General features: G+C 40.0%; 1 protein-coding gene across 1 annotated transcript; it reads right to left on the bottom strand.

The window, feature by feature from the left end:
- Positions 1-1460: 1460 nt before the first annotated feature.
- On the bottom strand, positions 1461-7933 carry LOC130581232 (radial spoke head protein 6 homolog A-like). Its single transcript, XM_057379229.1, has 6 exons — positions 7734-7933; positions 7023-7257; positions 4677-5429; positions 3327-3471; positions 2359-2476; positions 1461-1686 (listed from the first exon to the last, which is right to left on the bottom strand). Exons 1-6 carry the CDS (start codon positions 7931-7933, stop codon positions 1461-1463), a joined length of 1677 nt encoding a protein of 558 aa, XP_057235212.1.
- Between the last annotated feature and the right edge of the window lie 4266 nt (positions 7934-12199).

Raw genomic sequence — 12199 nt, 5'->3', positions numbered from 1 at the left:
TGGTGTGTTATTTWTGGGATGAATTGCATGGTTAGAGATGAACAGCTCCTAATGCTTTGAGGATGCTGGACTGTGTTTTGATTTGGAAGAACTTTGTTCTTTTTTATAGTATGTGCACTATCAGAAATCTCTTGGACTGACAACATGCTGATTTCTCTTCATGGTGTCCTAAAGATGTCCCAAGGTTCTGGCAAAATGTTTCTATCTGTTGCTAACCTCTGCATGTTTGTTTTTTTTTTTTTTTAAATTTTGTGTGATTTGTGGCAGATCAGAGTTAGAATGCTCAGTATATGAAAGTATGAAGTCCCTTGTCTCTCACAAGGTTCACTGAAGAGATTCCTGTTGAAGCTGATCCAGTGGGTCTGTAAGCTTTTGAAAATGACTATGCATGACATAAAACCAAATAAAAATTTTAAAAGTAATATTCCTATATTTAAACATTCCTTTATATTTTTAAGCAATTTGTAGGAAAAAGATAAGTAATGATTTGTGAAAACCAGATTTTAAAATTATCCTCTGGAAGTTAGATGAAGTCATGGGATGAGATGCTCATCAGTGCACTCTGAATGCATTTATTAACCCCCAAAAAAGGAAGCCATTGAGAGTGAGGTTAAAACAACCCACACTAGAGGGCAGTATTAGTTACCAGAATCAGTGTCAGTCCTTGTTAAACCGAGGGTTTCTACAGGCCGGGATTTGGAAAAGCTGGGTGTGACAGATATAGGCATATGCCCCACGTGCTTTGACCTCATAGATAAGATTTTTTTTTTTTTCTCCTTCAGGAGCAACTTCCATGTGAGTATTGCCTTTGTTCATGGCAGCTGTAAAAAATTGTGGTGTGAAATGTGCCTGTGTCAGTCAACACCAGCAAGCAACTGGACCAACCACAAAAMCATGGCAAAGAGTAACTTTATTTCAGCACCTCGCTAAGCTGGTCCTACATCATGAAATTATGTGGAAAAGGGACCAAAACGGCGCACAGGATGGGAGGTGCAGCCYTCTAGTGCCAATGATGAGCAGTATCATCACCATGCACTCAGCCAGTACGTCAATAAACTGCTTACTCAATCTGAATAGCATGCTCTCACACATAAAACTGACACTGTCATATGACTTTAAAAATTTATTTATTTAAGTAAAATGTATATACGTATTGAAGTGAGRGTTAGAAAAACCGTATGAACATTTGGTGGATGGTAGTTCTTAGTTCGAAGGAGTATCATTTTAGGAAGCAGACTACATTTGCATAGTAAAACAAACAGAAAAAGGCTTCGTGCCAGTGCAGGTGCGTTTGAAGGGTGGGGAAGGAGAGGAAGATAGCTGCAAAGAAAAGCCTACAGAAATCAAAAAAAGAAGGCATGCTCCAAGTGCATTTCTTTGGAGGTCAGCAAATAAAGGACTATGTTGTGAAAATACTGTTCATGTTCAAACTTCTAGAACAATCTGTTTTCTTCTATAGTTTATTCATCATCCCCTTYATCCTCTTCACCTTCCTCTTCATCATCTCCAGCTAAAGCTTCTTCCTGTGCAGCTTTGAAAGCCATTTCCTCTTCCACAGTGGGGTCTACTGTCTCAGTGATTTCTGACCCGATGGGGTATTCTGCTTGCGCTGGCGGGGGCAGCGCAGGAGAGTGGTTTTCTGGACTGTATTTGTGACCCCAGCCAAAGTAGATGTTGTCAAATTTCCTGAGAAAGAGAAGTGAAAGGTCACACATTCATCCCGTGACAAAATATTAGCAGAGATGCTGACAGGCATCCTTACTCTGCTGTGCAAAAGATCACTGTGCTGCAGACATCCTATGGCAAAAAATTTTAAAGACAGAACCTCTTTTTAACTATTCTCATGGTTATTAACGCATCTTCTATTTAAAATGATGGAGTGGCATGGCACTGCATTGCAATATAACTCCAACTTCACACGGGTAACCCAGTGTGCCTGTTCTGACACCAATTCCAGCGGCCTTTTAAAAGGACGTAGAGGAATGAGGGTGTCGTGGAAATACACATGGAAGTAATAACCATGTGTAGTGGAAACAAACAAACATTAGAACCACAGAATGTAGCTTGTTTTGCAAAAAGTCCCACAGACAGAGTTTTAAACCAAGGACTATGCTCAAACACTMACTGGGGATTTACATCCATTAATTTCATGCCAGCCTTCCCAATGATTGTTTGTTTTCAGTGTTCACTACATATTTACTGTTGCTGTGCATATTCAAGTAGCCTTCTCCCTCAGTCTCTGGAACAGTTAGAAGTCAGTCAATGAATTAATAATAAAGCAACTATGCTTGCTTTAGAGAGGTACCTGTGTGCAGCACGTAAGAGTCAGTGTTGTCACCATGTCAGCTAGACTCTCACCTGCCAGATGCAAAGGCATAAGCTCCAGGCCATCGGTTAGACTGCAGGATTGCAATACARTATTCTGGGATCAGGTTTGTAGAAGCCTGAGCTGTCCAAGCAGGGATGTTTCTTATTCCTGGAGACAGCCAAACACACACTATCTATGAGTAAATGGACTTAACGAGCCTCTGCAAAATATTTTTTAGGCTGAGCTACAAGACTTCCACAGAATTCAAGCAAGGTTTATGTTAAGTTGCATGACAGAAGAACCAGAAGTCARAAACAGTAAGTGTAGGCACTGTTTTCAAATTTGGATGTATGGGTAGATAGCACAGAAATGCTGATAGACCCCCCACATACAGAAAAGATCATGATCCTGAATTCAGTAGCACTCACCCCTGGTTCTTTTGTCAAGGAATTCTCATCACTTATGGATAAATTATATAGCTGTATTTCACCTTGATTAAAGAATGGAGAGAAGGAAAATAATCTAATATTGATGTAATCTAATATTCAGGCTTCCTTATTCCCATGATTTGCCACAGTGATATGATAAAAGAATGAAATTCTTATACCAATAATGAGTATCAGTGCATGTGTGCACATACTAATTATTCTGCTCATTTACATATGCACACACTTTTCTKTTTTCCTAAGAAGATGAGATAAAAATAGCTGAATGTATTTAATGTAGTGGGCTGTCCTGAACTTGTAATAACCTGACAAGTCTGAGTTATTTTCTCCTTTTAATCTCAACAAGAGGGTTACCTAGTAAACCTGATTATTTCAATTTTAATGTCGAATCTATTAACCATTTTGCTATTGACTGACTTTGTGAAAGAATGTGCTTACCCTACASAGGCAAACTATATTGCTTCAATATCACTTCAAGGAATGCCAKAGTTCTGTAACTTCAAATATTTACTGCTAAATGACAACATTCCTAGTGTCTCTCARTCAAAAACTTCATATTCCATGAAGAATACCTGCATCTTCAGAGATTAGAGTAAGCAGTGGTGGTCCTGTTTCTTCCTGATGCCCTTCTCCCTCCTCATCTTTCTCTTCCTCCTCTTCCTCTTCTTCTTCTGCATTTTCGTCTAATTTTTGAGGATTAATCCAAACACAACGACCCTATAATTGATGTAGGAATGTAATATATGCAAGCTAAAACTAGTTAGAACAATTGGCTCTCACACACACACACACACACACACACACACACACACACACAGAGTTAAGGGATGGAGAGAATAAAAATACGTGTTCCATAAGTGGTAAACTGTTAAGCGAATATTGTATCCTCTTGGCGGAATGCTCCCCTAACTCCCTCCTCATCCCTGCTTACTACTGGAGAATAACCTTATACCTCTGTCATCAGCTTTCTGTCATTTTCTATTCTTCAGTTCCTGACCAGTTTTGTTTATATCCTTGCTAGATTGCCACTCACTGCAAGCTATGGACTTTACACCTYCTTTTTAAAACACGCATTGTTATTTAGCCAACAGAGGAACATAACAGAATGYTCTTAAGATTCTAATGCATATAAATTTTACTATTTACAACTATTGTTTTGCTGGCAGTAAGTTTAAACCTTATTTCCTCCTTAATTTGCTATTATTTTACACTATCATTCTTGAATTGGTAGACTGGCCTTCAAACCATCCAGCAATGAAAATCAAATGAGYATTACCTTTTTCTAGCACAAGTCTGATAGAACATGCTTTAAAGCCTTTTCATTTGCATATTTCACAGCAGAAAGTATAAAACRAAAAAATAAACCAGAAGAAAATAACAAACAGTTCCATTTAACATACAAGCATATGCTATCTGCTTTTTAGCATCTTACTGAAAAAAAGAGAATTTTAAATATTTTTGCCAAGTAAGGATCTCAGAGCATAAAACCTAATACAGAAGATTGCAAGAAATAATTGTGACCTATCAGGTGCTAACTCCATACTGTTATTTAAAGATATGCTTCAATTTCAAGAACRCATCACTGGAAAAAATACTAAACCTAGAAGGTTCCTAAATAGATATATATAGATACATAAAAATATATGGTATATGTAAATTTATGTAAAATAGGTAAACTTATATAGTATATACAAGATATTTACATCTTATATACCATATAAAATGTATGTTTTATGGGTAAGACATTTAGGTATTAGACATGATATAAAATATATTGTCTGTMTAAAAAGATTTCAGTCCAATACAATTTCTGGTGAATAGTTTGCATGTGTAGATGAGGAGTGTCATTCACATTCTGTAACCCCACAAGCACTGCAGTGGGAATGGTATCCAAGGTCCATGTGAGCTATGCTGGCACACACCTGCTTTAAAATGATCTTTACATGGTGTGCCCACGCGGCGAGAGACTCCAGCATCTCAGCCACAGGAGGAGGCTCAAAATCAGGGTTTTCTTCATATGCATCTCCTTCTTCTTCTTCTTCATCCTCATTTGCAAACTGGTAAAATCCAGTGGGAGAGACATGGGTTCCTGCTGAGATCCGAGCTATCTGYGCACGCAGGTAATTGGCCTCATTTCCTGGAAAAGGAGGAAAGCTCACAACAGGAGCATCCAGACGACCAGTGAAGAACTTCTTGATTTTCCTGGCACAGACAATCTGAGCTGGTGTCACTGGAGGCAACTTTACCCAGGGTTTGCCTGGCTCATTGCAGACAAAGTAGACATATTTATTAGTCCCAGCCCCATTTTCTTCTCTTGGGATCTCAGGTGGGGGTTTGTAGGTGGACTTTGGTGGTTCATCTCGTTTTTCTTTCTCCTCACCTTCTTCTTCACCTTCATCCATCTCTCTCTCTCCTTCTTCATAAATTTCTTCTCTTTCATGTCCTGCTTCCCCCCCCTCTTGATCCTCCACTTCACGTACCTGTGTTTCAGCTATAATATAGTTCATTTCCAGGCCCAAAATTTTGCCCCAGAAACGACAGGTCAGGATTGGCTGAACATTAACTAGGTTTTTAAGAGAAAGGAATATGCAATAGGATTCATCTTTGTTCAGGCCAATTCCAGCCTGTTCAAAATAAAAGGCTGTTTCCATCACATTTGGTAGAGGAGGCGGTCCCTAGGAAAGAAGACTCAAAGTTAGAGCTAAAAATAAGTATAATTATCTATTCTGAAAATTAAACATTATCTGCTGAACATTATATTTCACTTTCCTGTAGTGCCACTCATTATCTCAAAGTGCTTTGCAGACATTCATTCACTAACATTTAGAAAAATTAAAAGTGCCTTTTAGGGATAAAGAAGAGAACATAGATGAACTGCCCCTTTTAGAATACAGGATTTCAAAATTCAAACTCCTAATTACTGCAAAACACAGAAAGTCAGGATTTTTACACAAGACCTACAAAGGATTCAGTGCTAGGGCATGTCAGCTAAGAGGCCTTGATGCCYGCAGTGACATGGTGTCACCTTGTGTCGTAGATAATCCAGATCTTATATATTTAGGCACTATACCAGCAACATTTCTCTGGGGTGAATGTTGTTAATTTGAAGATCTTGGCATATAGCTCCTTGCAGTTTTTAAAATATTACCCCCTCCTCTTACTGAAGTACATTGTAAGACTCCATCTGGCTTCAGTGGAAGCAGAACTAGGCCAGTAATGAAGTATTTTCATTTGTTTTATCACCCATCTCTCATTTAATGGGGCATAGGTGATCATATMACACAGAGTTATTAGAAGTTGGACATGATAGAATAGGGAATTTGGAAGAATTAGTGCTAGTTTCATACGAAATTTCTTTGGATCTGACAGGTTTCTTATATCAATGCAAGATTGACAGGAGAATGAAAAATTCAGAATTTGTTTCTGAAATACCCTAGCTTGTTTTCCATTTCCATCCTACACTGTTACTGTAAGATACATAATAAGCTATGAAAAGATGAAGGACTGTCTCTTCTGTTGTTGGTATTTATGCTCTTCAATGGTAATTTATTTGAATATATACTAGTAATTTCATATGAAAATCAACATCTTCTTGATTTATTTCCTTTGGTTATTATAATTCTCATTTATATTATAATTTTCATTGTAAGAACTGTAATTTTTCCTTGGGTACAAATGCTTCTGCATATAAGCAACTGAACAATGAAAAACCCTGTTTTAAGAAGTGGTTTTTCAGTTGCATGGGTTCTTCATTAAAACCATGTTTTGTTTCAGTTGGAGAAGGACAGACTGGAAACACAGCTGGAGCTGGAAGGACCACAAAATTCTGCATTCTCTRTTTTAAGGTAGCAGCTGTGTATAATACTGTCTAACTGGTATSAAGACTTACAGTCACTTCAGGCAAGGGAATGTCCCTTTTATAAAAAGAAACTTGGACGCAATAATTCATGCTGAAAAGGCACATGGGAGATGTTATATAAGCCTCACATTCTGGTTGTCACCTCTAGAACATCTCTGACTTTAATGGCTCAGGATATTATATTTACTACAGGAAAAACTCAACTAAGAAACCAAATGTTTTTTTTTCTTCAGAACTAGATATGGGACCAGCTGAGCTGCGAAGAGGGTACATGGTACTTTGACTGCAATTACTTACGTGGTCATGAGAGGCAGCACCACAGAAAGGGACCACAATTTCCTCCCTCTCTCCTTTCCCTTCCCACCACCCGCCCACCCCTTCCCTGGTCTGTTTCACTCCAATAACTCACCATCTCTTCATCKACTTCTTCATGCTCTTCTTCTCCGTTGTCCTTGACAAACAAAGCTTTACACTTTTCTGCAGCTTCATATGTTGGAAGAATCAGATGTTCGTCTCGAAGAGTGTCCATTTTCTTCCGAAACTGAGCCCACTTCACATCCTTGCTGATATTCTCAATTATGTCTGCTGTATTTTCGGGCTGTTCATCTAGGATCTTTGTTATTACACTAGCAAGATGATCATATCTGTCATATAAATGTAAATATTATTGACAAAACAATAAGACAAAAGTTTTGGAATATTATGCTTTTAATAACAAAAGGCTAATCATCTGGAGTTTTGGAGAAATCATTGGAATAGAAAAAAGGGGATTGTGGAGCACTGAGAGAAATTAGACTTAAAACTAGTCTGATTATACTTAGGAGCAGTCCCACCTTCCATTTCTTGTATATACCCCATCTATCTATGAGCCAGAGCTGAATTTAAACTTACTCTTTATCAAATAAATTTCTTTTTGAACACTCTRTAAAATTCCATTAGAAATTTTGGTTCTGAAAGATATGGGACACATGCAAGTATCACTAGTGATGAAATATTGCATGTATAACATTATCCCATTCTACATATACCTACCTTTCTTAACAATGCTTTGGCCTTTTTCTAACTACCTTTCTTTCCACTCATGCTTCCTACCCTTTTTGTGATCCTTTTTCAGACTTACAAGTTTAAGCCAGATTTTGTGCTGGTYTTCAGCAAATAAGCTTTTGCATTCTGGATTGCCAGCATCCGGGCTTGGGGATCGGGTATCTCATCCTCATATGGACTGAATTCTGGCTGATCAAGACCATAACCCGGTTCGTGTGGCTGATAAGGGCCATGCTCAGGTTCGTAGGCATCTTTTGGTTCCTGTGGCTCCTCCATGCTGTGCCTTGTCCCCTGTGCCGGACGGGAGCCTTGTCGCGGCTCAAGTTTAGCTGTGGCACCTGCAGCTGCTCGCCGGGGGTGGCCGAGGTGTTGAGCTGGGCTCTGTGGCTGACCCGGCKCTTGTCCTGGTACACGGGTCTGGCCGGCACTTCCCTTTGGTCCTGTGCTTGCTGCGGGTCCTGGTGCGGCTGCTCAGACCCCCGCCTTATCTCCTGGCTTTCCCAGGGAGCCGGTCCCGCCGGCGGAGGCTGATGAGGGGTCCCGCTGTGCGGTGAGCAGCGCAGGGGCTGTACCCGGACCGCAGGCGGCCACGCTCCTGCCCTTCCCGCGGCACAGCCTGGGGTGAGGGCTCGCAGGGAGCCCGGAGTGCGGCCCGGCCCGGCCCCGGGACACCGCGCGGCCCCTCAGCAACGGCGGCGGCGGGCGGGGCGTTGTCGGGGGAACGCGGCCGCGGGGACCGGGAGCGCCCGGCGACACTGCCGGGGGAAGGGCAGCACCAGTGATCCGCTCGAGATGCCACTCCCCTTCCCACAGGGGCTTCAAACCCTTATTTTSAACGGGACACACAGGGTCACGGTGAAAGGAAAGCGTTCAAGGCCGGGCGGGACAGCGCCCCGAGCAGCGTGGCCTAGGGAATGGCGTCAGTGCCCATGGCAGCAGGTGASAAGCAGGTGACGTCTAATGTCCCTTCCAACACAAACCAGTCCTATTCTGTGAAAACCACGAAATGCTGTTAATACATTTGTGGTATGAGAGTCTTTCAAACGTCTGCTGAGGGCAGAAGAATGGATCTTCAAAAGTTTAATCTTGTTTTATAAGGACATTGATTTGGCTTCATTGCTCTCATATGCATTTTAGTGGCAATATGCTGTTTATAAAGTAAAAAGTTTTTTTTTTTTAAGAGAAGAAAAATACTGTAAAATCTGTTATTTGCTTAAAAATATTCTATTCACCGATCCAAGGAGAAGAAAAAAAAAAAACCTCATGCAGATGTAAGTTACGTTGGTGATAGGTGCTTGGATAGAAAGCAGTTTTGTCGTGCAGTGCTTTCAGTGTCAGAGAGTTATAGAATCTTCTGGGTTGGAAGTGACCCATGAAGATCACAAAGTCCAATTCCTGSCCCTRMACAGGACCCCTCAAGTATCACACCATGTGCCTGAGWGCATTGTCCAAACRCTTCGTGAACTCAGACAAGTTCAGTGCTGTGACCACTTCCTGGGGAGCCTGTTCCCRTGCCTAACCACCTTTTCTTGATATTTGACCTAAACCTTGCTCGACTCGGCTTCGTGCTGTTCCATCGAGTCCTCTCACATGTCGAGAAAGTGAAGGAGACTGCTGGCCATAATGTGAGTAACTTTTATTTGCAATAGAATTCAAACACTAAATTGTTAAAATATTTCATTTCTTTTCCATTGTCCTACTCTGATTTCATTGATGAGGGATCTAGTCTGTTTCTCCAGGGCACGTCTATTTTGCCTGTGATAGTAATAGGTGAATGATCTTTCTGCTCTTATCCTAACSTGTTGTGTTTTTTCTCCCCTCTCCAGTTTAAAAGAGGAGAGAAAAAAAAGGAAGAGGGAGTGATAGAAAATCGACTCTGGTGATCACCTGGCATCCAGCCAGGGTGAAATCACTACAGTGCTGTAAAAATCTCAGCAAAATGTCTTATTAAAGTTAAAAGTTGTGTTAAATAAAATAGTGCAATACCTGAACAGTAAAATATGCTTCTTTGTCATTGATGGATCAGCTAATGTAACTTTTAGGAAGTGTGGTGTATTTTGGATATTTATTAAAAGCAAACAGAAAATAATGATAGAATAGGTATGGCACACTTCTGTCAAGTTCGAAGAGAATAAATACTAGAATTACCATTGAGGAATCTGACTCATCTGACACACTTTTCCACATCCTGAACTGGTGGARCATTTATATGAAGTATGAAAGGGTTTCTGCTTGTGTTCCTGTGATTCCAACAAGTAAGACATTGTCATAAAAAAATATTAGTGCTGCTGGGTTTCTACTTGTAAAGGTTCTTTTACTGATCTTTGCAAGGAATAAGCCCAGGTTCATTTTGCAAAACTTACACATTGACAGCAGAGGGCGATAGAGTACTTGCAAATTACTTGTGGATTCCTTTTCAYATGATTTCCATATYTCATATTTGGACGGAAAACTTGTTKAGTAATTCGCTTCAATTAAAACTGTGTGGAATTAAGTTATCTTTCTACTTGTGATGTTGAGTGAAGTAGCTGCTCAAGAAACGGCAACTGCTTTCTCTTTTCAATTTTRTTCGGCAAAGAAAGATAACTAGGAGCACTTATATTGCAGTTATGTAAGTTAGGACACATAAAATGTGCAAGGGCTCAAGACAAAGARTACATCWGTGCAGAAGGATGTTTCAGCACGGTGCTGTGATGGTCATTTGTTGATACAGAAAAGTAGAAACTGGGTATGTGCAATATTGCAGTATAATGATGCTCTGATGATCATTGTCAGTAGCATGGGTAAATTAACAGTAACTGAAGTATTAGTGTTTTCCCTTTCCAAAGGAGATACGTTAATGGTTTGTATTGTCTCTGCTGTGGCTTTTCAGTAGCCTTTTTTTTTTTTTTATTTTTCTGAGCTCCTGCTTGTTACTGGCTTTGAAATGGAGATCCAAACATGTAGTAGAATGTTGCACATAGAACTGGACATCTGTTGCATTTCTATAAAGTTTTATTTGTGAATTTTGAACATGTGCATTTTGCATTGGGAAGGGAATGACAGGCAATGTGAATAATGTGAATAAAGCCTCCCTTTTCTGCTGATGATCCTTCTGCGCTCTGTTGGTTTCTTTGTAAACAGGTATTAGATTGGAAAGCCCAGATTCAGGTCCCAGGTGTATCTTGCTAGAAGAATGCCTTAATCTGGAGATCAATAAGTAGCACCTGTAACTACTGAGGTGCCGCTGGTCTCTCCTGTGTAGGTGGCAAGGCAAATTAACTTAATTCCAGCCCATACCATAGGAACCAGCTTCTGTTGCCCCCTGCTCACAGCTTGTTCCATCAAGCAGCTCCCAGGTGTGCTGGCAGCTCACTTAAGAGGAGGGCATAAGTAGTAGATTCTTGCTGGCTTTTCTGTGGCTTAGGTTTCAAACTCCATGCCATGGTTGAGACTGAAGTGCCTGAGTGTCTGAAGKTATCCTTATTTTTCTTTCACACCATGCAGTGGATTAAATACTTATGCTTGCTCTGACTGCTTCCAAATGACTTCAAGAGAAAAGGTACTTGAAAAGTCCAGATTCTGTTTTGTTACCTTTGTTAATTCTTCGTTAATTGTTAAAAGGACTATTAACTACATAACTACTTTTTAATCTCTTTTTCATAAATATATTCAGTTCAGAAGCCACTGACATTAATTTTTCCTGCCGTACCAAATTGTAATTTCTGTGCTTGTGTAAACATACAGCAAGGTTTTTTAATTGTGTGATAGAGTTTTCTCTTTTATTCCTTTTTTACCCTAGGGAGGATCAAAATGTATTTCTGCATCACTTTCAGGATATAGTTTTCCATGTGATCAGAATTCTTCTTTGTATGTCACTTCTGATAGACTTGTCCTGGTAAATATCTATGGAAGTCCTTGTATATATAAAAATAAATATTATTCCCTGTGTTTAAACTGTTATTGTGCAGAGAGGAGTAGATACTCTTGCAAGTTCTCCTTAAAATACAGTAGATTTTTTTTTTTTTTTTCTGTTGGTTCCAAGGTTTTCACTGAGTCATTACTGTAGGCATGCCTCTTTTGTCTTCCCTAGGGCTTGATTCTTTCCTCTTCTTTGGGCTGTATGCTGAAGTCAAACTGCATTCCTCAGGTGGTCATAGACATTAGATTAGCACTGGCGGTCTGAGATGCCTTTCTCTATGAGGCAGTGTTATTGGAAACCTGAGAGACCGTCATCCTTCTGCGGTGGGCTGATAGGAAATGCATATGGTGCTCTGAAGAAAATAATAATGATTTTTGGAGACCTAGTGCTGGCTTTTGCTCTTATTGAAGTCAGTAGGAGCTTTGCTACTGACTTCTGTCAAAGTGAGATTAGGTCCTTGGTAATTTCATTTTCATGTTTGGACATRGGTGAGGATATGTGCTGAGAGACAAACTGATTTTAATTCTAACTTTTGGTGGTGAGTTTCTGTGGTTAAGGCCAAGTGCAACTTTGTATCCCAATGTGTGAATTCTGTATTTTACATTCCCTGAGTTCAAAAAAATCACCATGAGTTGCAGGTA

The sequence above is a fragment of the Malurus melanocephalus genome, unplaced genomic scaffold (genome assembly GCF_030028575.1).
Source record: "Malurus melanocephalus ecotype Western Australia unplaced genomic scaffold, MMel_1.1 scaffold_394, whole genome shotgun sequence".
NCBI lineage: Eukaryota > Metazoa > Chordata > Aves > Passeriformes > Maluridae > Malurus > Malurus melanocephalus.
Note: the sequence above shows the minus strand (reverse complement) of the source record. Positions and strands in the feature narration are given on the sequence as shown.